The sequence below is a fragment of the Pipistrellus hanaki genome (genome assembly GCF_964339955.1).
Source record: "Pipistrellus hanaki genome assembly, chromosome: 2".
Lineage (NCBI taxonomy): Eukaryota > Metazoa > Chordata > Mammalia > Chiroptera > Vespertilionidae > Pipistrellus > Pipistrellus hanaki.
In genome coordinates, this window is record NC_140504.1 from 185,915,890 (window position 1) to 185,942,710 (window position 26,821).

Below are 26,821 nucleotides of genomic sequence, written 5' to 3' on the forward strand. Positions count from 1 at the left end.
ACTGTCTTATTTTCGGGGAAACAGGGTACAACTTATTTTCAACACTTTAATTGTTATTTTATAATTGGGAGAAAGTTTATTTTAATAGAGGAGGCTGTTAATGGACTTCCCATAGTTTTCACTGTTGCTCTTAGATCTTCCCATGTTATAGACCAGTTTTAGAATATTCTGAAAGTCTTAGGGAAAATCCAACTCTTTTACTTTATAAACTTTTTAGGTCATTCCAAAAAAAAGGGGGACTTAACTTTCTGAAGTAGATAATGGTTCAGTTCCTAAATCTACATTCGGTTCATCAGTTCCCATCAAAACAATAGTGTTCTAAATCTGGATTCTAGAGCTACAGTTTATTGTCCTGCTCTGGCACCCTAAGGAAAGAGGAGAGCAGGCGTTTCTTTGACATCATGCCTGACATTACAAGGGATGGTACTAAAAGGTCCAAATTCTAAACTAGTGGCCTGTGAAACCTGTGAATAACTAGTGTCCATGTCCCAAGTTTTGGTGTGTGTTTTGCTCTAAAATCATGGCAGAAAACATCTTGGCATGGAAGAAGTCACCAGTCCTAGGTATAGGAGGCCTAAGCAGTGCTGTTTTGTTTGAGGAACACCAGAAACCTAAACTGCCTTCTTATCACAAGGCTGTCCCCTCTCTTCTAAGTGATCTGAAAGCCTCCTAGTTGATGTGAGGATTAAACTATAAAGAGTTAGTCTTTGGGGGCGGAGTGCTGTCAAAAGTGCATGTTTTCCAGGAGCACAAGGAACTAATAAAGAGGAGGCAAAAAGGTCCCAATAGTACATGGCAAATTAGTTAATGGGATTTACCAGATAATCCCTAACAAAAGTCCTTCCTATAAGAGTCAAATTTGATTGGTGGATTAGTGGGGTCATGGGGTAGGAGGGGAAAAAATGTAAGAATAACAGGAAGGGTCAGGTGCAAACTGGTGAACTAATTTTGTTTGACCCTTCCCCGCATGATGTTAAAAACAATTTTTTAAACTGGTAGATTTCACATAAAGATATCTATTTTCGGCATCTCTTCAAAATACCAGATTTAGCAACATTGGGCCTGCAACACCACCACCACCACCACCATCTTCCCCGCCCCCCCCCCCCCTTCTCGCTTCCTCCTCCCCCTTACTCAAGCCACATTAGCTGTCCTGTTTTGAAGAGTATGTGCCCCAAACGCTCTGGTGCCCGGTGCAGTACTAAATACGGATGATGGAACCCTGGCCTCCCCCCATGCCTGAGCCCTGTCTCACTTCTTCATAGTGGGTGCGTCTGTAGCACTCGCTCTAGAGCCAAGGGAAGGGTCAGGGCAGTGTTCCTTTTGAGTTCATTATTCTGTGTTTCTGCTTTAAATCTGTTATAGTGTTCTATCAAGAAAGTGAAGTGGCCCTAGCTGGTTTGGGTCAGTGGGTAGAGTGTTGACCTATGGACTGAAAGGTCCTGGGTTCGATTCCAGTCAAAGGCACATGCCCAGGTTGCAGGCTTGATCCCCAGTACAAGGCTTGAAGGAAGCAGCCAATCAATGATTCTCCCTCATCATTGATGTTTCTCTCTCTCCCTCTCTCAAATCAATAAAAATGTTTTAAAAATACAAAAAAGGTGAAATGCACCTTATGAGAGAGAAGAGTTGCATTTTCCCCATAAAAACAAAACAATAATCAACAAACACAAAATTTGTTTTGTGTTCTTGCCACAGTCTCAGTTGGCTAGAAAAAAGAGCTCAAAATCCCCCAAAATGTGCACAGACTGAAGTATACTCATGTTGACTGTCAAAGTATTCAAAGAGCCAGTTTCTAAATGATAGCGTGAGTAACATTTGAAGAACATAGTTCCTTTTGCTAGAAGTACCTCAGCTTCAGGGAATCCACCTCTAATCCCCTTAGCTGCAAATCTCAATTCATTATGTGCCAGCAGGGGTACTGACTCAAAGTTTTAGAGTAGTTCCTTCTGAATTCTAGGGAGGAAACTGCAATCTGTTTCATTAGAATGAAGTCTTAGTACTCAACATAAAAATTTTCCTAATGCAGACTCTGCCCCCAGATAATGTGTTATTTCAAACTTCATATATTCGTACAACATAGATAAGTATCTTCCTTGACCACCTGGGTATGGGCTCATTAAGTGAATTGCTGGCTTAAATTTATTAATGTCTAGGTACTAAAGTGCTATATGGGTTTCAAGTAAAAAAACAGCCTGTTTAAGTATAAAATGATCATGCTTCTATTGCCACATTTATCCCAAGAATAGTATAGTTTTAAATCACTGCAATTATTAAAATAAACTCAAACTATATTGTGAATTAATATAAACAGAGCTAACCAAATAAAACTTATAGGTACCTTAAATATTATAAGCATGGCGGAAAATGAAAATACATCAGGTCTGAGAACATAATCCACTCAGAGACAATGCTAGACAAACATAAATCAAATACATGTTCCCACAGAGAGAAAGCAAACACACCAAACTTGGCTCTACAACTTATTTTTTCCACTTAATTTCAAGTAAATTACTAGCAGCTATATCCAATAAATTTCATCTAGTTAGAACCTCCACGTGTCCAGTTTTCATAATCTTCATTCTAAATTTTGCCTCTCAGCTGGAAATGCTACTGTTACAAATAAACTACTATGTGCACCTGTAAAATGGACAGCCTGCTTTGGGAGCCAGCACTGCCTGGGGAGGGTGTCAAGCAAGCCATTTGCAGCAGCTGTCTGGTTGAGCTGCATGTGACCGCACATACAGGGAAAGCAGCCAGGGTAAAAGCTTAACACCCAAATCACTGTCTCCCATGTCAGATTTCCTTCGGCAAACTGTTCCTGACACACAGTAAAATGCATGCAAATGCGAAAGAGAACAAACAAATTCACTGGAGCACGGAGCAGATCTATGTATAAGCTGTCACCCTATTTCCAGGTTAGGGAGATTTCCATGGAGTAAAGTTTCAAACAGAAACATGGGATCTGAGCTCTCTCCAGTTGCTGCAATACCACAGAACCCTGGAGAACAAACAAGCACTGCTGAAGCGAATGGCTTTTTTGCCAGCAGTCCCTTTCAGTTTTCTTCCCTTGTAACTTCCAGAAATTCCTGAACTCCCTGCACAGCCTTCGAAAAAGTACTGACAGAGTACTGACTTTCAAAACTTTCTGGGAAATACCAAGGAAAGGAGCAATAGTCAAGAACAACAAAGTTTGATGCTGGTGTCTGGTCCTTGGCCTGTTCAAATGTGATTTGTAGGTTTTCTAGCTTCGAAAGCCTTTGAGCTACACTGCAACTCAATTTTGAGAACTATACTGCACTGCAATGAAATTACTGAGTAAAGATCCTATATAATAAAAGGCTAATATGCAAATTGTCCTGACAAGGAGTTAGACTGGGAGTTCAACCAAAAGTTCCACGAGGGGCGGGGCCAGCTAGCCAACTGCCTGAGGCCCCTCCCCATGGCCAACCCAATCGGGGTGGGCTGGCTGGAACTCACTTTGTGCACGAATTCATGCACCAGACCTCTAGTCCCCTATAATCATCTACAATTTACCGTTTGGTATATACTATCCTATGTAATAAAAGCCTAATATGCTAAGTGTCCAGTCGACCATTCAACCAATCAAAGCATAATATGCTAATTATATGCTAAGGCTGATCAACTGCTCGCTCTGATGTGCACTGACCACCAAGGGGCAGACAGTCGGCTGGTCAACCAATAACTATAATGTGCACTGACCATCAGGAGGCAGACGCTCCAACTGGTAGGCTAGCTTGCTGCTGAGGTCCAGCTGATCAGAACTGAGCAAAATGGGCTGGACACATCCTGGAGCCCTACAGCGGTCCCTCCCTGACGGGCCAAACTCCCTCATCCTTCCCCGGCCCTGATCATGTACTGGTGGCGTCCCTTGGCCTGGCCTGCACCCTCTTGCAACCCAGGACCTCTTATGGGATGTGGGAGAGCCAGTTTTGGCCCGATCCCACAGGCCAGGCTGAGGGACCCCACTGGTGCATGAATTCGTGCACCAGGCCTCTAGTTTCAAATAATTTTCTGTGTACATGAGAACTGTATCCTCCCATATTTTGTAATGGGCTCATAATAAATAATGTTTTTCTACTTCCCCTTTAATAATCCATCTTTCCAATTACCTTCTTTTAAAATGGGTTCCTATCTTTCAAGAGAATCCTTTGTAACCTTCCCACTTAAAACTATTGTAATTTCCACACTGAGTACTCTTCAGTGTTCTGGGGAGGGCAGAAATGGTTCCTATAAGGCCATGCCCCTCCCCAAGGCACCTGTCCCAGGAATGCTCATAGGCTTTACTCCTGCATTGACTGCTGTGTCTTGTTTCTTCTCCATAGTCAGGTCTTGGCTTTAAATTCTTTTCCTGCTTTGTGTCTACAATCTTGGACTCCATGATCTGAATCTTTTCCACTTTCTGTTGTAACTTGGAACTAACAAGTTCATTCCCTTCCCTGCTCTGGGAGCTAAAAGCCAACACCACCCACTCCTAACTTCAATCCAGGTCAGAACCCAGATGGCTCCCTACAAGGGAAAGGAAAGATGGATAGTTGCAGGAAGAACTGATGCCTCTTTGTTCTTCTGGTAAAGAGTATTAGCCCTCATTTTTCCTTGTTGCTTTGAAATGCTTCTTAAGCTAACAACATAGGGGCTTCTTGGAATCTCTTAACTTAGCTTTTTTTCAGTTATTCACACCAAATTATACTGAATCTGATTACTAAAAACCAGTATTTTTAAAAAATGACCCTTTCTTTTCCATGAATATGTATTTTAACATTCACTGGGGGGTGGGATGAGGGGATGTGATAGAGGTGGGGGAGGCTGGAGAAAGGTCAAATGGGGAAAAAAAGAAGATATATGTACTACTATATGTAATACTTTTAAACAATAAAAAAAAAAAGAAGGCAAAAAAAAAAAAAAAAGAGAAAGCAATAGAAACACTGATGAAAGAGAGACATCAACTGGCTATCTCCTGCATCACCCCTACTGGGGATCAAGTCCACAACCCAGGCATGTGGCCTAACTGAGAATCGAACCATGACCTCCTGGTTCATAGGTCAATGCTTAACCACTGAGCCACAATAATTGGATAATATATCATTTGTGATTGTACATAAACATCTTAAAAATGTGGGGAAACAAAAAATATGAAGTACTATAAACTGTCTCCTGTTGTTTTTCCCCAAACAGCAAGACCACACTAAGTCAGAGGTTACACAGCAATCTCAAGTGCTGGTATCTGGAAGATAAGATTACTCAGAAGTATAGAAGACAGAACTGCTAGTCAAACCACATTTGGGCGAGTCCAGTAAAAGGGGAAAGCTGGTTATTTTTTAGCTTTTGCTATCTTCATCCTCCCTTTTAAGAGAAACCTAAAATTATAAAACATGTATTTAAAAGGCTTATTGGATTAGAAAGTGGAATGAAGAGCAATGACATTCCCATCAGCTTAAATTAGAAAGTCACACACTCAACTCATATCACAGCCTACTAACACACAATACTCATCAATATCCTCCTAATGAACTAGAACACTATATTGTATAGCCTAATTATAAAGACTATTGTTATCAATCTATACACTCGAAGAATATAATTTCTCTTAAGACCTAGATCTGGTAACATAAGTTAGTTCCTAGGTATGAGTGTAAGTTAAAACACTCTTCGGTACAAGTAAATGAGTTAAAATTTCTTAAAGTACTTCTCGCCCTGACCAGTTAGGCTCAGTGGATAGAGCGTCAGCCTGTGGACTGAAGGGTCCCAGGTTTGATTCCGGTCAAGGGCATGTACCTTGGTTGCGGGCACATCCCCAGTAGGAAGTGTGCAGGAGGCAACTGAATCGATGGTTCTCTCTCATTGATGTTTCTAACTCTCTATCCTTATCCTTCTCCCTTCCTCTCTGTAAAAAAATCAATAAAATATATATATTTTAAAAGTACTTCTCTATTCCTCCCCTCCCCTTTGTTCCCCTTTGAGGCAGGACCCCACGTTCTTAGAGATTGCTGGGAATATCCTGATAAACTTATTCTCTTTCTTAGTTCCACTTCCCAACCCCGCCAGGCTCTCAAGTCTCCAAATAAGCAGAATTGTATAAACAATCTAAATTATAAGTAACAATATTTTAGTATTTGAAATAACCAAATGAGTTTACAGAGATGAAAGAGCGGGTATTCAATATACTACAACTTTTTCCAGATTTCAGATTTCCTCTGAAGAACAGGCCCCTCTTCCCATTCCACGGCTTCAAACTTCCTTAGAACTTACTATCTCAGCAAAGCCCAGACCTCAGGACCAGAGATCTTCTAAGCAGCCAATGATGGGCTCATCTCAGGGTAAGCTGATGGTTACATCCCTTATCTTAACTTCTTCTAGTTCAGGGTTCTTAGGTCTGCTGCTGTCAAGCTAAGTCTACCCTCATAATTATCCCTAAAAGGCAAATTCCATGCTCAGATGGTCCAGACTAACTCCCAAGCTAGACCTAACCAGAGTTAAATTCTCAAGGGTGTAAGCTCGCAAGGGTGGTCCCCTTCTCTTTTGAGATAAGTATGCACTGTGTCTTTAACAGGAGCAAGACTTTTTAAAACACTTAGAACAGCATCTTTCTAGAAGAAAAATAAATGAATTCTTAAATTCTAAGCATTTCTTCTAAAAATGTTAACTATCGGAGCATAAAATCTAGCTCTGGTGCCAACGCTTAAACCAACTGTATCTATATGTGCATTTAAAACTAAAACTAAAATATAAAGCAGAAAAATGAAGCAGGTCAATAAACTTCTTCTAAGCAGCATGGTATAACAGGAAAGACAGAAGTCAAGAAACTTTGGTTCTGGTCCTGGCACCATCACTCTAACTGGGTCACTTGGACTAGCCATCAGCCTTCTAAGGCTCATTTATCATTTACTCACTGCTAAAAGGGATGAGGAAGCTGGTTTAGATTTTTAGATCTCTTGCTGTTCCAAAAAAATAATCATCATTCTAAATTCTACTCCATTTTGTTGAATACATTTCTACTAGGCAAACTGTGGATACTTTTCCTTTATGACTTCACACCAGACATTATTCAACTAAGTTAAATAATTGATATATTATTAAGAATTAGCACTAAATATAAAAAAAGATGAATCTTCTGTCTTAGGAACCAAAAAAGTGACATGGAAATAAACCAAGAGACTTCTACGTCAATACTTCTATAGAATATGGAACACTTTACATCTTGTACTCAAAGTTTTAAATTCTCTCTCTTAACCAGGAAAACTGAAACAAGTAACAATCACCAACAAAAAAACCCAGAGTCCTGAAGCTGTATTTGAGAGGAGACTGTGCCAAGTGCAAACAAAACTGTTGGCTCTCCTGCCTGCAGGCCCTGAAACTGCAGGAAAGCAGCTCGGGTGTCCCACAGTGATCTGCCCAGGCTTAGACTGCTGAGTGACTGCACAGACCTGCCATGGAATATTCCACCTCAAGCGAAAATGAGGGTTAGGTTAAATTGGGAAAAGGCTTTCTATATTATTTAAATAAGAAAACAACAACAACAACAACAAAAAACCCAGAACAAAAAACTATACAAACACTGTAGCCACAATTATATAAATGTAGTTGATGAAAATACATTTAAACAGTAATTTGTGCCGAAACTGGTTTGGCTCAGTGGATAGAGGGTCAGCCTGCGGATTCAAGGGTCCCAGGTTCGATTCCAGTCAAGGGCACGTATCTTGGTTGTGGGCACACCCCCAGTAGGGAGTATGCAGGAGGCAGCTTATCGATGTTTCTAACTCTCTATCCCTCTCCCTTCCTCTCTGTAAAAAAAAAAATCAATAAAATATATATTTAAAAAAACAAACAAACTAATTTGTGTGATAGTGGTGGGACTATTTTCACCTTTTCTCTACCTAAATTTTCTATAATTATTTCACACTTAAAGTATTTTTTAAATGGCACTGGGAGGAGGGGGGAGAACACTAAGCAACTCCCCTAATTTTTGTTGTTCATCCTCACCTGAGAATATTTTTCCATTGATTTTTAGAAGGAGTGGGAGAGACAGAGAGACACATCAATTGACTGTCCCCAGACAATCCCCAACCAGGACCAGAGATCAAGGCTACAACTGAGGTACATATCCTTGATGGGAATCAAACCCCAGACCCTTCAGTCCAAGGGCGGACAATCTATCCATTGAGCCAAATCGGCTAGGGCTCTCATTCTAATTTACATTGCTTCTTTCTAACCCAGTACTTAATTAAAACTCACACAAAGCTGATCTTTCTCATTGCTTTTTCTGTTTTTTGTCTAGAATTTTTTCACATGTCAGAATTAAAAATATTTTTGGCTACCAACATTGTAAGTCTGTTGCTAAATACCTTGGGTAAAGAATTCAGAAACCAAGCTGGCAGAATTCAAGTGATTTTGTAAGATATGTATTTCTCAAATCAAAAGAGGGCTTTGGGCTGGTTTTACCAAATTCCAAACTTTTCCTGGGAAGGATCCATCACCCACATTCCTTAACCTTAGTGATCTAGCAGCATGTTTTCTGTGATGGGCTAAATAGTAAACACCTTCGGCTTTGTAAGCCATTACAGCTACTCAACTCTTGTCACTGTTGTGCAAAGACAGCCATAGACACTATGTGAATAAATAAAATGTTTTATAAAATCAGGCAGTGGGCCAGATTTGGCCTGTGCCCAGTTGTTTGACAACCTTTAATATACAGCACATTAGAGAACATCCAAAGGGCTTGGAGAAATGGAAAAAAGATCTGAAGGACTATTTGCCCTTTCTTAGGGAATGAACATAAAACCTTATTTTGACAGCTATAATGATCTACAAGAATTCTCTTTGAACATAGTATACTAATGAATTCCCACCACCTAAAAAAAAGCCACTGAATTGGTTCCTTAAATATAACAGTTCTCAACCATGATATTGAGAAAGACATAGTTACAGAATGTGTTGCGATCAATTTACTACTAATAATACAGTAATGGCTTTCAAACGATTTTTTAAAGTATATATTTAAAGGGGTAGTTCAATATTCTCCCAACAGCCAGCCTGGACCTGCACACAACCCTGGGTGTGTCTGCAGTAGCAAAGGGCTAATATGCAGTGTCAGCCGTTTATGCTGCACCTGAAGGAGCCAGAGTCCAGCCCTCCCCATCTGAACCCACTCTCTAGCGAACAATTCAAACACGTCAAGTTTGGATCAGTTACAGTCTTATTAATATTCATCATGAAGTCAAACAAGAGGAAACAGGAGAGCGCCAAGAAGGGCAAGAGGAAGTGTGATAAGACCTTCTACAAGCAAGCTGGATAATTTACTCAGATAGATAGTCTTCTTTTCATAAATTTTCATTGTTGTTCATCATAGAAAAATTTGAAAATGCATGAAAGTAAAAAGAAAAAATAAAGCCTCAATACTACCATGGGGCAATAACCATTGTTATCATTTTGGTTCCTCTTCCTTCAAATCATTTTCCTATGTATGCTTTTTAAAAAAAACTGTTTTGAATAAAAATGCTTTTTACTTTCTTTATAAAATATTGTTATGAGCACTTCCCTATATTGTTTAATATGGCTCAAAAATATAATTGTAATGTCTTTATTAAAAGTTCATCAAATAGCCGAAACCCGTCTGGCTCAATGGATAGAGCGTCAGCCTGCGGACTGAAGGGTCCAGGGTTCAATTCCAGTCAAGGGCATGTACCTTGGCTGCAGGCACATCCCCAGTAGGGGGCGTGCAAGAGGCAGCTGATCCATGACTCATCGATGTTTCTAACTCTATCTCTTTCCCTTCCTCTCTGTAAAATATCAATAAAATGTATTTTTTTAAAAAGTTCATCAAATAGATTAACCATAATTTATTTATATTTATCTCCTATTGTTGGATACTTAGGTCATCTCCATATTTTTTATATTACATTAAAAGTTGAAAATAATCCTATGGAAGCTTACAAAACTATTTAAATACAACACTTTCTACTCATGTATTTGATAGAAGGTATTCCCTAAAACAGAGTAATATTCTGAGACCCTTCCGATCAGGCACATCACATTAGTGACCACAGGAAGAGGCACGGGGGCACTGGACCCACCACATACTGGAAGACTGTCCATCTGAGTGAGTCCTCGAACTTCTTTACTGAAGGTAGATCAGGAAGTAGAGTCAATCAAACTGAAGGCCCAAGTGAGATGGTGTCATAAGACTGAGCCATGACTGCTCTCTCTGCCATACCCAACAGAGGAAAATTGTTTTGAGTTGACTGCTATTATTAAAATTGTATAGGAGAAAGGATATCAAAAAGCTTGATATCGAAAGCTTTTATTTATACCATATAATAAATCTGTGAGATAGTTGAAGTAAAAGGTCAACTAGTTGGTCTTTCTCCCATGGGCATCTACAGGAGGGTTCTCTGCTGAGTGCTTTCTGTACAGGGCATGATGTCATGACAAACAGAGGTGGACATCAGCCTGACATCAGCAACAACTGGGTATGCTTCCAAAAGTGTCTGGGCTATAAAGTTTCAAGAGCCTTTAGCAGTAGGACCCAAATAGACTTCCCTTGACCTAGCTACCAATTAGAAATGAAAAGAAATTAATAATCTTATTTATATAAGTTATAACACTGGAAACCTTCTCCCCTAGAATACATTATTCTTAAGCAAGCCAAAGGATGAGGCTTGTAAGGTAACTCTTAGAGGGAGTTACAATTGTCCCCTTCAGTTACATATTTTAAAAAAAACTCTAGTTTAGATCCTGGTTTCCAAATTAAAAGATATGAGAGTACAAGGAACATGGGTATTTTATAGAATACACAAAAATATAAAATACAGCAAAATTAAGTCTGAGCCAGTCAAGGTAATAAGTTATTATTTTATTAAAGATGGAAAAAGGAATATTTCTGATTTAAATCCATGTCCAATATTGTATTTACCTATGGAACTTTTAGAAAGAGATTACTTTTCAAATCTAACTTTCCCAGAGTTATTTGGGGAATCATTTGCATTTTAAGTAGAAAAACAATCAAGCACAAAATGGTAAGGGCAATTTTCCACCACCCTTTTTGGTATCTATCTGACAAAGAGATTTGCATCAACAGGACACACACTCTGCTTTTTGTGTCTATGCCACAAGTTCTTTGAATATGCAAAAAGGACAGAGACAAAAGATAAGCTTCTCCATGGCACTAGAAAATCAAGTTATATGTAAATATGTCAACTGTGGAAAGTAATCACTGTCACTTCTTACTCAAAACACTGGAAAGAGCTGGAATCAATGCTTCAGGACAAAGGCACCCGGGGCCAACAAACCCTTGTGAAATAAACACTAAATGTCAAATGCCACAGCCTACAGTTATAGTATCTGATCACCAACAATTCCCACAGGCCCAAAGAAGTGCTTGTCTTTCAAGACCTAAGGTAAGTTTACTGGAAAGTGTTGGTAAGGACAGAGCGGGCACACTTACCTTACCAGTGCATCTGGTTTGCTTAGCTGGTTATTAGGAATACAGTTTTCCATTAAGTCTTTGTGTGTACTTGGGCTCTTGCTACTGCACTTCTGCTTCTTCTCATTTTTACTCGATGAAGAAGGAATGCTCCCATTTGTGGCGCTGTGACTTCGAGGTGAGGAGTTCACAACTCCGCTGGCATTTTTGTAATTTTTTGAGGAAGAAGTGCATGAGTCCTCTTTCAAGAGGTTTTCTGTACTTCCCACAAGATCATTATTTAATCTTTTACTATTGATATGATTTTCCATATACTCAATTTCTTGTATTTTAGAGTCTACAGGTTGTAGAATATTGTTGTTATTTATCCCAAGGTTGTGTTTTTTGGCATCCTTGTCCTTTTCTTTCCCCTTTTCTCGGTATTCTATCTCTGGCAAAGTTGTGGAGAGTTTTTTGTTGGCTGGGATGCCTCCGTTGTGATGTATAAGGATGGAGGAATCCATATCAGGTAATCCTTTGGCAGCTACAAAACCAAAAACAAACCAACAAACAAAAAATCCACATCGGAATATTTAGTTGTATGAAACACAGAAGAGACTGATTCAACAAACTGCATTATCTACCCTTAGAAACTCACTATATTAATCTGCACACTTACTTAGGAGCAGTAACTTCACAACATCATGCTAACTTCAAGAAGCAAATCCAAATAAATCTGAGAAGCTAAATATTTAGAAAATTGCATCTACATATATAAAAGCCAAGCAACCAGAACTACGGGAGACCAGAACAACTGGAACGACTGGTCGCTATGATGCACAGTGGGGCGGCCAACCAGCCCGATCGAGGTCCTGATCAGCCCCCCAAACCTCCTGCAGCCCCTCTCCCTGGTCAGCCCTGACCCCCATCACCCCAATAGAGGGTGGGGCAAGCCAGCCAAGTCCCCTTCAGATGGCCCAGCCCCATTGGGCCCCTCTTGGGAGCGGGGCCAGCTGGCCAACCGCTCTCAGCCCCCTCACTAGCCCCTCCCTCAATCAGGCCCCCAACCCCCGCCAGGTGTTCAACCTCCTGTGGCCCCAGCCTGCCAGCCAGCAGGCCCCAATCACCTAATCAGGGCCTGCCAGTCCACCTCCCAGTCCCTCTCCTTAGCCAGCAGGTCCCAATCACCCAATCAGGGCCAGGGCCAGGCCCAGGCCCAGGGCTGGGATGAGGAACCAGGGTTGGGTGGTGGTGGATGCAGGCAGTGAGGGAAGGAGGAGAAGTGGAGGTCAGAAGGCAGGGAACAGCACAGTGGCAGCATGTGGGCAGTGAGGGAAGGAGGGATCGAGGCAGGGATGTGGGGAACCTGATTGGCCCTGATCTCCAGCCAGGCCTAGGAACCCCACCCATGCATGAATTTCATGCACCGGACCTCTAGTCATTTATAAACACCAAACAAGCCACTAAAACTTTGCCTCAAAAATAAGATGAGGGATCAACCAAAGGACTTGTATGCCTAACCAATATAGCCTAACCAATGGACACAGACAACAGGGGGGTGAGTGCATGAGTGGGAAGGTTGGGGGTAATGGGGGGATGAGGACACATATGTTAATACCTTAATCAATAAAGAAATTTAAAAAATGAGATGAGGATTTTATAATTAAATCATACTTCACTTATTAGTCAAATCAAACTTGTCTATCACTGAGGTGAGAGGACACAAGCAGACCATATTTATAAGAGGCCATATTTTAAAAGATGTTTAAATTAAAAAAACTTAATAACTTAATTAAAAACAAAGAGATTAAATAGCCGAAACTGGTTTGGCTCAATGGATAGAGCGTTGGCTTGGGGACTGAAGGGTCCCGGGTTCGATTCCGGTCAAGGGCATGTACCTTGGTTGCGGGCATATCCCCAGTAGGGGGTGTGCAAGAGGCAGCTGATCGATGATTCTCTCTCATCGATGTTTCTAACTCTCTCTCTCTCTTCCTCTCTGTACAAAATCAATAAAATATATATTTTAAAAAAATAAATAAAAATAAAAACAAAGAGATTAAATGAAACAAAAGAAGTGTAATGTTAGAATCCAAATCTACATTTTTCTTCCTTGACTCTAGCTTTGACATAATAAGTCTGGCTTGGTTGATGTGGCTCAGTGGTTGAGCATCAACCTATGTACCAGGAGGTCACGGTCAATCTCTGGTCAAGGCACATGTCCAGGCTGCAGACACAATCCCCAGTGGGAGTCGTGCAGGAGGCAGTAAATCAATGATTCTCTCTCATCACTGATGTTTCTATCTCTCTCTCCCTCTCCCTTCTGCTCTGAAATCAATTTTAAAAAATTTTTAAAGAAGTCTGTATCATTTACTAGGTATCTTATAAAAAAATTTCTGTATCAGGTCTACACATTCCAACTTATCAAAGTCTACTTGAAGATATTTTTGCACCATACCAAAGAATAAGATTCGGCATATATCAACTACATAATGACCCCAAATTTTCAACTATCAAACCAAAGAAAACTGGTACTGCTGTAAATTCATCTATTGAATTAATTATATGATCATTAAAGAGATCCTTATAGAAAAGGTGCCATTTAAGTTCCACATTGCTTTATATGAACCATTTAAAATGGGACTTATCCATCTTTGCTCTGTTCAGAAAAATTTTGACTTACAAAACAATTCTGTTTGTCTATTTCTCTATCTGATGTATACTTTGATTCTTGGCTTGCTTCAGGTACAAACTCATACATATACACATACTACTTTGTTACTGAGAATAAATATTTAAAAATATTTATAACAATTAAAATACAAAAATACTGAATAAGCTATAAAAATAAAAAATAAAAAATAAACATATTTAAAGGTACATGGTCTTCAGATCCTAGGTAGAGAACATCACTCACATTCTATATTTCATGACCAAACAAAGCAATGGCCCTAATGAGGAATACCAGAAAATAGGAAATCCTTGGTAATCTTCCAAAGACCTAGCAACTTTTCCAAAAAATATAAATAAAATTGTACTGAAAAATATAATAATGACTAAACTATTGAGCCAACAGCTTTAGGGTAAAAACCTACCTTCCTCAGACTCTTTGTCTTGCTTCTGTAGCATCTGCTGCTCTGGGGGTAGGGCTTGTTGAAGAAGCTGCATGTAAAATTCGTTCTCTTTTTGTACTTCCTTTTGCTTCCTTAACCGCATTTTGTAGCTTACATAACTTTTGAAGCCAAAGCCCAAAGTCACCACAGGGTACCCAATACTAGAAAGAAGACAATCCAGCCAGTAATTGCAAGTTAAAAACAAAACAAAAAACATGTGCATCATGCACATGAGGACACCTATGACTGAAATTAAGAAATAAATTCTAGCCCTAGCTGTTTTGGCTCAGTGGATAGAGTGTCAGCCTGCAGATTGAAGGGTCCGGGTTCGATTCCAGTCAAGGGCATATGCTTGGGTTGCGGGCTCGATCCCCAGTAGGGGGCGTGCAGGAGGCAGCCGGTCAATGATCTCTCTCATCATTGATGTTTCTCTCTCTCTCCCTCTCCTTTCCTCTCTAAAATCAATAAAATATATATATTTTTAAAAAGAAATAAATTCTAGATGATAATAGTTAAGCATTCAGCAAGCACATAAATAGGATGTCTGCTGTGAAAATCAGAAGCAGTTGGTATGTAGAACAAACCCCCAGAGAACAGTGGGACCATCAGACAATAAGAAGCTGCCCATCAGAGTTGGCATTCTTCAAGCTAACTCAAGAAGTTACCACAGTCATTGCTGGATACAGTGGCTAATGTTGTTAACACTGAAGTGCCTTGTGCAATATTAAAATTTGGGCACCTGTATGCTTTTAAGATCTAATGGAGTAGGGATCATAAGTAAACATATCGTAAGTGTTAAAAAATCAAAAGGACATCATTTGTTTTTTAATACCACAAAACAGGGTCAAATTCAAGTGACTAATTTAATCTTCTTGCTACCTGGGGGAATACAAGTTGAAATATTTTCATTCAACTCATCAGTCTGTTTCAAAGCCTCTGCAAACACTGTCAAAAATCATATTAATTTTAAATCATTAATTTTAAAACTCTGGAAAGCAATGGAAAAATATCCTCATATAAGAATTAACAACAACAACAAAAGTTTCATGGTTAAGGTTAAGTGAATAAACTATCTTAATATTAACTTATATTTTAAAAGAAAAAATAATATTCCTTTAAACAGTAATAATATTCCATTAAACATTAATATTTTCTTGCTTTTATAAATTAGGTAAGAAAAATGTTAAGTTCGTTTATGCTTTATGAAATAGCCATATATTTCATTAAGATTTTTTAGAATCAATACCTGATCATAATGAAAACAGATAACATTTATCAGATCCCTATGTACTTGGCATTAAGTTAAACACTTTACATATATCACTTCATTTCATCTTTCCTATATCCCCATGAGACAAGTCCCCAATATACAGGTAAGAGAACTAAGGCTTAGAGACAGTGATAAACACGTTCAAGGCAACAAAGCTGTTAGGGGACAGAGCTGGCATTCCAACACTCATTTGCCTGACTAGAAAGAGCTCATGCTCCTTGCCTCCATGTTATGTGGTTTTACTTATAAAATCTCTAAGTAAAAATTTACAACTGAATTTACCATTTACATTAAAAACATTGAGCTGAATTATAGATTAAGAATGTACATAATACTCACCAGTGAGCAGCAAATGGACGACAAAGGTCTACATGAAAATTTTTGAGATCTTTAAATCTAATTGCTGCTTCAATATAAACAAAGAGTATCCAGAGGGACACTGTAGGCAAACACACTCCTCTTTCTGTGGAAAAGCAGCAGAGAGACAAGCATCAATGATACATTGACTAACAGAACAGATGGTTTGTTTGAAAGACTGCCTTGACTACAGTTACTTTCATTAAGACTTTCAAACAATTAAAAAGCAATTTAATACAAACTGAAAGCTTTTATATGACAAAAGATGCTATGGAATCATAGGAAGAAGTAAAAGACAAACATTTTGGCAGAAAATATTTACAATATATGTAAACAAAGGAGTTATAGCCCTAACATACAAAGAGCTCCTATAAATCAACAGAAAGGCAATGATAATAAGTCATAAAAGAAAATACATAGATGGCTAAAAACATATAATAAGAGGCTCAATTTTACTAGTGATTAGGGACATACAAACTTTAAAAATGAGATTCCATTTTTTAACCTATCAGATAAGCATAAATTTAAGACATGTAATTCATATAGGGAGGGTATGAGGAAGGGTTCATTCTCATACTTAGCAATGATATAAATTGAGGCAAACATCTTAAAAGGCAATTTGACAAATTTAAATGAAATTTAAAATACTTATACTGTTGACCTAGAAATTCCAATTCCAGAAATCTGCCCTACAGAAATTAAGAGCCTTGAGATAAATATATAAGACTATGCACTGTATTATTTGCAATAGTAAAAATATAGAATTAATTAAGATGTCCATCAATAGAGAACTGTTTAATTTTGGTTAACTTACATAATAGAACATGATGTAGTTTTCAAAAGAATGAAAATCTGTACTAATATGAAATATGTAAAAAAAATAAATAAATAAAGTACAAATGAGCTACAGCGCAAAGTAACTTTTCTGATATTGAAGTACTATTAAAAAAATTTTTTTTCTTAACTACAAGCTCATATTCCCTTTGTAATTAAAAACAATTTCCAAGGAATAAAAAAGCAGCTTGCAACAGAATAAGTAAGTTGCAAATAAGAAATAATTTTCATTTGTTTTAGAATCAAAATCTGCAGCAAGGTCCATCTTTGTCAGGATGTGACTAATAATGGGTATTTTATAAAGATGGACTACATAGGCATGAGGTCCAATAACTGTGGAAAGAGCTCCTTTGAGACTGTATAAGGCAAGCAAGTTACAGAAGAGAGACTAGGGGAGAAAAATCAGTGACCAAATGCTTTTTGCTAAGGATCTTTGGGATGAAACAAACAAACAAACAAACAAATCATACAATTTTGGAACTAGAAAGAATGTCATTTAGCCCTACTTCCTTATTTTACTGAAGAGTAAAGTGAGGCCCAGAGATTATACAAATTGGTCCAAGTTTACAGAGATAATACTAACTCTGCTTCTAAGGAGAATAAACCTAAGTTCCCTTAGGCCTAGTGCATAAAGAAGGAAAGCACTCCAACCTCTGTGAAGGTAACAGTCAATCATTTTTATAGATTATACAAAAAAAAAAAGGGTATTTTTACAATATAGGATGATAGATAGCAACCTTTAGGATAATGCATCTTCAAATTAGTTTCAAAATAATTTCTATTTCCAACTGGCCAGAGTGGCTCGGTTGGCTGGCTGAGCATCGTCCATGCACCAGGAGGTTGCTGGTTCAATTCACAGGACACATGCTCTGATTGTGAGCTCAATATCCAGTAGGGGTGTGTAGGAGGCAGCCAATTGATGTTTTTCTTTCACCGATGTTTTATCCCTCTCTCCCTCTCCCTTCCTCTCTCTGAAATCAATAAAAACACATTAAAGATTATATTCCCTACTCTCTATATTGATTTCTAAGGTTATCATAAATATAACACATCACAGAAAAAAATTTTGGACAAAATATCTGTATTTCTAAACCTATCAAATAATAAAATGTTAAAAATATTTTTGAACATCAGTCATGTTGTACATACAATTTTATATCTATTTCCCACTCTTAACAGCAAGGGAAAAGGTTTATAAAATAATATTCTTTTGTAGCAATATATAATTTTATCAACCATTCCTAATATTTTTAAGAAAGACTTTTAAATTTTAACAACTGGAAAAAAAATTAATCCCAACTTATATAAACTGCACTCATAGATGTCAGGCCCAATAGTAACACAAAGTTGTTTTGTTTGTTTGTTTGAGCTCAAATCATTCCTAATTAAAGCATACTTAGCAGCTTAGGTAATCCAACATACATTTCTGAGCCTGGGGCTAATGAGTATCACTTATGACATTAGCTTCATTGCTGCCCTGTGGGTCACCCACCAAACTCGTTCCCAGTAGGTTCTATTAATAGTTATATGAGTAGTTTTTTCTCAACTACTGAGACATTATTAAAGTAATTTAGGAAATCATTATAGTTCATCAGAGTCACAGATTATCTGAGCTGGAAGGCTCCCTTAAATATTATCTAGATTACTCCACTTTCATATGACAAAGAATAAACTGAGACCTAGAGACAGTGACTACTGTAAATGGTAACCCACTCGAAACAGGCCCAAGACAAGGAAATACAAGTAAACAATGGAGTGTAGGAAAATATCTTTAATTAGAGGAAAGCACACTCAGAAACCATCATGCTAGCTTATTAATCAAGTCATATATGAAAGAGTGGTGAAGACGGAGATGGAGAAAACCCTGCTCATGATGGAGACTTTAAATAATGGAGCTGGACTGCGTCTTCTACGTGGGCCAACACCACTCTCTTAGCAACTTAGAGGAGAGGATGGCTGATGCTCCAGAGAGCTTTTATTAGCTGGTGCTCCCTAAGTGGTCAAAATCCTACAGGGGGCAGCTGGTCCTAAGAATCAAGTTTCAGACAGCTTTGCAGACAAGTTAAATGATCACATCCCTATGCATCTGGTGTTCAGTCTTTGACAGTGGATTGGAACTGTCAAAACATCTCATTTCATCTTAATTTGAAATAGCAGTAAGAAGAAAGGAGGTGACTGTGTTAACTTCAAGTCAGAACATACCTGAAACAATAAATTTTGGTTGCAAGAACTACTAAGGCCTCACTGGTGTGGCTCAGTGATTGGGTGTCAACCCATGAAGTAGGAGGTCATGGTTTGATCCCTGTTATGGCACATGCCCTAGTAGCAGGCTTGATCCCCAGTGTGGGACGTGCAGGAGGCAGCGGATGAATGATTCTCTCTCATCACTTATGTTTCTATCCCTCTCCGTCTCCCTTCTTCTCTCTGAAATCAATAAAAACATTTTTTTTAAAAAGATAAGTATTCTTTTTTTTTTTAATATATTTTATTGATTTTTTACAGAGAGGAAGGGAGAGGGATAGAGAGCTAGAAACATCGATGAGAGAGAATCATCAATCAGCTGCCTCTTGCACACCCCCTACCGGGGATGTGCCCGCAACCAATGTACATGCCCTTGACCGGAATCGAACCTGGGACCTTTCAGTCCGCAGACCGACGCTCTATCCACTGAGCCAAACCGGTTTCGGCAGATAAGTATTCTTAAAAAACAAAACAAAACACTAAGAACTAGGGAAATTAGGGTGATAAAGTGTTTAAAATAACACACATCAGAAAGCTGATGAAACCAGAGATGTTTTACCTCCAGAAAAGAAGACTTGAGAGAATATGACAGTGTCTTTAACTCTCTAAAGATATATTAATAAGGGAAGGAGAAAAATTATAATAATCTGAACAATAAAGATTTATTTAAAAAAATAAAGATATATGAATATGGATGGAGATTACACTTATTCAGTGCGGCTCTAATGCAAGGAGGTCCAATATTTGGCCTTGAGTAGATGAGCTGCAGCTCCCCTAAAATTTTAAGGAAAAGTTTTATATGTCCCATATGTTTTTCCTGGAGAAAGCCTTTTTATATCCTCTATGTTATATCAGTAAGTCCAAAAACAGTTAAGACGTACTAGGTCAAAAGTATAAGGAAGAAAATTCTGGCTCAGTTTGAGAAGGAACTTTCTATTACAGATGCCCAAAAACAACAGCAGTACTAGTAAGTGCCTTGTCACTATAGGCTTTCAAGCAGAGACTAAATACCATGTGTGAGGAATGCTATACCAAATAAGGCTTCAACTAAATGACCTCTGACTTCCTTTCAATGCTGAAACTCCCAGAACATTTTTCCTATTTGGCACATAGCTGTCTTCAAGTCTACCTAAATAGAAATCACTTCAACTTCTTAAAAAAATGATGATGAGAGCCCTGACCAATTTGGCTCAGTGGATAGAACGTTGGCCCTCAGACTGATGGGTCCAGGTTCAATTCTAGTCAAGGGCGCATGCCTTGGTTGCAGGCTCAAGCCCCAGCACTGGTTGGGGCGCCTGTGGGAGGCAGCCAATCGATGTCTCTTTCTTCCTGTCTCTCCCTCACCCTTCTACTCTCTCTGAAAAATCAATGGAAAAATATCCTAAGGTGAGGATTAACAAAATAACAACAAAATGGTGACGAGAGCAATAACAATCAAGATATCAAGTCATAAAGGTTTAAACTTTTGATTTAATAATGAAAAAATAAAATACTTTAAAGGTATATTATAATCTATTAGGAAAAGACAATTTTAAAATGTCTACATTAAACTGTACTCTAAATAATTTATTTTAAAGATTAATCACCACATTTAAAAAGTCTGAATCTAAGATTTTTGTCCATCTAAGAAACCATTAACACTTACCTGTGTGCCATACGTACTGAACCCATACATATGTGCTAGCAGCAAAAAAAAGCCATTGTATGGGGATGAACAGCAGACATATGATATTTGACGTGAATGCTACACAAACAAAAAACACTGAGAAGGCCTAAAGGGAAAAACAAAACAAAATAAGAAACACCACTTAGAACTGTTATTTTCAAACAGAGATTATTAAAAGTATGTTGGACAAAATCTCTGAAACTGCCATGCAATAACTACAGAGCAAGTTATAACAGGAAATATTAAACATTTAAAATCAACCATATAAAAAGTAGTGTTAAAGAGTAATCTTGTTTATGGCTTCAAATCATGAAGAACTGGACTAGAACAAACTGAGGTTGGTTCCAGTGAGTTCACTTGGACTCCATAGGTAGGATACTAAAAGAACTAGCATTTTAACACAGAAAAGTCTCCTCTCTCCTTACAACACATTCCTAGAGAGCCTCATTCTTAAAGGGTAGGCTCCTGGAGCACATATGAACCAAACTAAGTAATAAGAATTATGCTGATGTTAGTGATTTTAATTGTGCAGCTTTCCTCGGGACACATCTCTGCTTGTTACCAATGGGACATGAGCTCAAAACCATCTTTTCAAGATATGGATTTGCTCTGACCAAAGCACCATGCCCAGGTAGAAGGAGTTACAAGTGTAAATGTGACTCTGGTACACAACAGAACTAAAGACCTGTGCCCTTTTCTAAACCAGCAACTCTCAACACATGGTCTGGGGACCTCAGGGGGTCTTTGAGATCCTTTCAGCAAGTCTTCCAGGTCAAAACTGTTTTCATAATAACACTAAGATGTTATCTGTCTTTTCCACAATCATTCTCTCAAGAGTACGATGGCATTTTCCAGAAGCTACATGATATGTGATATTGCAATCAACTGAGTTCAGAAGCAAATGAAAATGAAAATCCAGCTGTCTTCCATTAAGACAGACATCATATAAATTTGCAAAACTGTAGTCAATCTTCCTTTTTTTTTTTGTTTTGGAAATATATTTATTTTTTCATTTAAAAATGTCATTTGTATTGACAGGTAATAAGTCTGTTATTTTTTTAAGTGAATTAATAAATATTTAAGTTTTTGTTTTAATTTCTAATATAGTAAATATGGATTGATGTAACCCTCATAAATAAAAGCTCTTTGGAGTCCTCAGTAATTTCTTTTTTTTTTTTTTTTTTTTAAATATATTTTATTGATTTTGTACAGAGAGGAAGGGAGAGAGAAACATCAATGAGAGAGAGTCATTGATCAGCTGCCTCTTGCACACCCCCTACTGGGAATATGCCCGCAACCAAGGTACATGCCCTTGACCGGAATCGAACCCGGGACCCTTCAGTCCCCAAGCCGACGCTCTATCCATTGAGCCAAACCAGTCTTGGCATTAATTTCTAAGAATGTAAACAGGTTCTGAAACCATAAGGTTTGGGAAGCGCTGCTCTAGCTCCAAGCCAATCAGGAACACAGTGGCAGGGGCTCCAGAAACATTTTAGAGTAAAATAGGGAAACCATTCTTCCTCCACTGCTCTGTCTCCGCCCGGGAGTCCTCCTGCCCTCCCCTTTTCCCTGCCATGAGAGAGGAGGAGGGATTATGACTTGATCAATAGATTTAGACAAAATAGCCATAGAGTCAGTTCACAGACCCTAGTTAGCTCAATACAGTCCCCTAAGTATTACTAATAAAATCCACCTTAAACAGTTTCATTATCAGTTATTTTCTTGGAAGGTATTAAACTCATTACACTTGAAAAACATGTGATAATTAACATACCAGTCCCTGGTATCTGAAGGAATCATAGACGCTTCTGATGAAAAGCCAGAACGGCCACAGGTATTCAAATCTGAACTCCAGGACAAAATCTGCCAGGAGGACAAGTGCCCACACTACCAGAAACTTCAGGTATAAAAATGTACTGCAAAATATAAAAATCAACAATTAATTCAAGGTCATTTGTGAAGAACTAGAAAGAGAAAAATGCACTGTTTTGCTTAAAAGAGACAAAAAAGATCTTCATATACCATGAAAACAATGGAGATGATGCCGTGGGCCATCTAAAATTTCAAAGCTCTGGTATTCATTCGGGGACCCACAACTATCAAAATAAGATGATGATCAAATTATGCTTAATTCCATTTAAAGTGGGGAAAAATTAAATTTCACCATTATTTTTAAATGTGCTGTCTGACTTCAAACATTGAAACACTCTCAAAATCACAGCTTTCAAGCTGTTCTTCATGAGAAGAAAACGTCACAGTTGAAAGGCTTCAAATTTGCTGTTTTCCTACCTCTTTACACCTGGATGAAGTCTCTGAAATTTTTATGCACATCCCTACATGCTTGAAGAATTGTGTCGTCCCCCCCGCCCCCATTTCTCCTTTTACCTCTCTATGTAGTTTTCATCTGCATTAACCAAATAAAAAAACAAATGACTTCCCAAAAGAGCCAGAAACCAACTTAGGGAGCAGATGTCAACACTAAGGGCTGTGAGGGCACAAAAAAGCATAAAGAAAAAACCCTAAAGTGTCCGGCCTTGCTCTGTAAATGTCTGCTCCCAGTTCCCTTAGGACTTACGTTAAACAGAAACATACTCTGATAAGCCAGTAGGAACACATATCTAACCACCACAGAACTCAAAACAAGGTAAGGGCATGGATTAAAAAAATATATTTTTCATGTCCAAACTTCCAGTTCATTAACTGTATAATAGGTAACAGAAGTCTTCAAATTCTACCCATCAATAAACCCCTAATTCTAGGTCCTTAACCTAATTCTAGGGCAGGTTAAATTGAGGTATAAAAATAATAATAATAATAATAATAATAATAATAATAATAATAAAAGGTTTCCTAGCCCTGGCTGGGTTGATTGGATCATCAGTCCATACACCAAAAAGCTGCAGGTTCAGTTCCCAATCAGGGCACATACGTAGATTTCAGGTTCAATCCCTGGTTCGGACAGGTACAGAAGGCAGCCAACGGATGTTTTTCTCAGAGTGCTCTCTCCCTCCCTCCCTCCCTGCATCTCTCTCTCCCCTCCCTTCCCCTTCCTTTCTTTCTAAAAATCAATAAAACGTTATCTTTGGGTGAGGATTTTTTAAAAAGGTTTTCAAAAATATACTGATTGGAGATAAAATTCACTTTGCATGGTGTTTTGCAATACAAATATTCCAATAATGCCGTGATTAAATGAGCTGTTTGAATATATGCCAGTAACAACAAAAATCAAGACTTTTACGAGATAATTTTGAACTAAAGTAATATACAAAGAAAAGTATATACCTCTGGAGAAAACAACAAAAACAGGATCCACCACTAAGGACTCTTTCTGTGCCCTCTGAAGCTATCCAGGGAAAGATGTCAAGAACAGACACATACGACCCTCAATAATACAGTACCATAATGATATCCATAATTTGCAACTAGGGTCAATTTCTAATATTAATCCTTGGTAGAATTCTTTGGGCTTGACAGCAAATAAGTTTCAACTAAGAGGTTTACTGTAGAATAGAGGAACCCAAGGTAAACCAGCAGGACACAGGCTTGAATCCTAAACCCAGCCTTTTAGTTTCATTTCACTAGAGTCACGTTAGCCAGATGAGAACAGGGCCTTCACTCTCACCCGTTAAACCCCAACACTGATCCAGGGGAAAGCAAGGCTTATTTTATTAGAAGGAACAACTGAATCATGCAAGCATTCAGGAGCACAAATAGCTTGCCACTAGATTGCCAAGCTACTTGGCATAAAATCGAAAGGCTTTTTTTTTTTTTCTTGTTTCTAAGTTTTAAAGAAGAAATAATAGCTGTTCATCCATGTTGCGAAGGCATTTAAGAAATAGCATGGAAATTGCCTGGATGGCGTGTCTCCGTGGTTGAGCACCGACCCATGAAACAAGAGGTCAGCAGTTCGATTCCCAGTCAGGGCTCATGAATGGGTTTGGGCACGTGCAGGAGGCAGCTGATTGATGTTTCTCTCTCATCAATATTTCTATCTCTCTTCCTTCCTCTCTCTTAAGAAAATCAATAAAAACATATTTAGAAAAATAGCATGGAAATGTAGTTACTTCTCTGATGAATCATTTTTTCCATGGGGCTGCCTTTGGAATGTAGCTGTAGCTCCTCCTGTCTCTAGTCTTATATTTTCCAGGTGGGAAAGGGAGAGCACTACCAACTGTTCCTGCCCCACATGCTCCCAGGCATGGCAGGAACCCAGTCTCACAGGCAACATTCCGTGCCACGATAGCATTATCCATAGAATGGCAGCCTATTGAACACTTAAAATACTCAATCATTTCATCCTAAGGCAACACAAAAATGATCATCTCTGTGACAGTGACTACTCTTTTTCAGTTCAGTAACTTCAAGGGGCTCCCCTTTTACACATTTCATCTCTTTTCAAACAAAGACTCCCATACCTTTGATGTTCCTTGACACCCAGTTCTTACTGAGTCAGTTTAGAAGGAAAGTTGATTTTTTACAAACATATGCCATACCCTCAGCTTTTCTCAGTCTCCCCTTTTAGGTGGGCCTGCGTCTAAAAATCAAGAAGCAATCTAATTAACAAAGTGGATTTTATTCTAGAATGAATCTTGAAGTCTACGAATTCAGTCCTAGAGGGGTTTAAAAAGTTTATGACAGTTGCCTGATTTAGTATTCTCTTAGTCCTCTTTATTAGTAAATGATGTCTATTATCCTTCCATAAGTTAATATACAAAAGTTAAAAGACAAGTAGCCTAAAATGACTGCTTATCACTGTAGAACCCCTAATTCCTTTCTTTAAATGCACTGAAGGTCATATAATTTTGCCAAATCCAAAGACATGACATTCTAAAGGGTGAGAAAAGTAGACAGGGTTTCAAGTCATTATAACTTAAATATTTATCTTAAATCATGAAGAACCAAAATCTATGAGACACAGTGAAAGCAGTCCTGAGAGGGAAGTTCATGGCTCTATAGACCTACCTCGAAAAAACAGTAATAAATTATCTAACTCTACAACTTAAAGAATTACAAACAGAGCAACAAGATCAGAGCGGAAATAAATGACATAGAGACAAAAAAAAAAAAAAAAATACAAAAGATCAATAAAACCAAGAGCTGGTTCTTTGAAAGGATAAACGAGATTGATGAACCTCTAGCCAGGCTCACCAAGAAACAAAGAGAGAGGACCCAAATAAACAAAATCAGATATGAAAGAGGTGAAGTAACAACAGATCCCACAAAGGATTGTAAAAAAAATACTATGAACAACTCTACTCCAACAAACTGGACAACCTAGACGAACTAGACATATTCTTAGAAAAATAAACCACGAAGAAAATATGATTAAATAGAAAATATTTTATACATACAGTTCATAATATAACAAGCTAACTTGATGTTACTTTAATTTTCTGATCCAAATAAATTTACTAAGAACTATAAAACACCTTATAAAAATTTAAAAGCATAACTATAACAAAAAGATATTTTCCATAATAACATATGAAAGAAGGGCAGACCAGTGATGTCTTTTGACGGTCTTATAAGCTTCTATTTTGGGTGCCAGTGAAATAAAAAAGAGACACGTGCAATTAATAGGCTTAATGGAGGTGATTCTTTCGAACTGGTATTAACTATAAGATTCCCCCCTTTCCCATTTTATTTCTATCTTTGCCATTTGCAACATTTTTTAACCTAAATCTATGTAGCAGTACCCTCCATTTATGGATTAATCATCTATGAATAACAAAAAGTAGTATTAAATGTTCTTTTTCAAAGTCAAGTGCACCTTCCTCTCTCGTATCTTTCGTTGCTTGTCACAGATCATTTTTAGAGTCCACATAATGACCACGGGGTGGCCATCAATCCTCAGTACCTGACCTTTTCCCTAGGCAGACTAATGGCCATTTAGTTCACTCGCTCCTCTCGACAGAAATGACTCT

General features: G+C 38.2%; 1 protein-coding gene across 1 annotated transcript in view; it reads right to left on the reverse strand.

Moving 5' to 3' along the window:
- MACO1 (macoilin 1) overlaps positions 1 to 26,821 on the reverse strand; it is a 57,031-nt gene that overhangs the window by 21,431 nt on the left and 8,779 nt on the right. The window contains exons 2-6 of the mRNA XM_084874947.1: positions 22,672 to 22,813; positions 20,877 to 21,003; positions 16,139 to 16,262; positions 14,512 to 14,690; positions 11,462 to 11,963 (exon numbers count right to left, since the gene is read on the reverse strand). Coding sequence (XP_084731073.1) covers positions 11,462 to 11,963; positions 14,512 to 14,690; positions 16,139 to 16,262; positions 20,877 to 21,003; positions 22,672 to 22,813 — 1,074 coding nt within the window. The remainder of the gene's footprint in view (positions 1 to 11,461; positions 11,964 to 14,511; positions 14,691 to 16,138; positions 16,263 to 20,876; positions 21,004 to 22,671; positions 22,814 to 26,821) is intronic.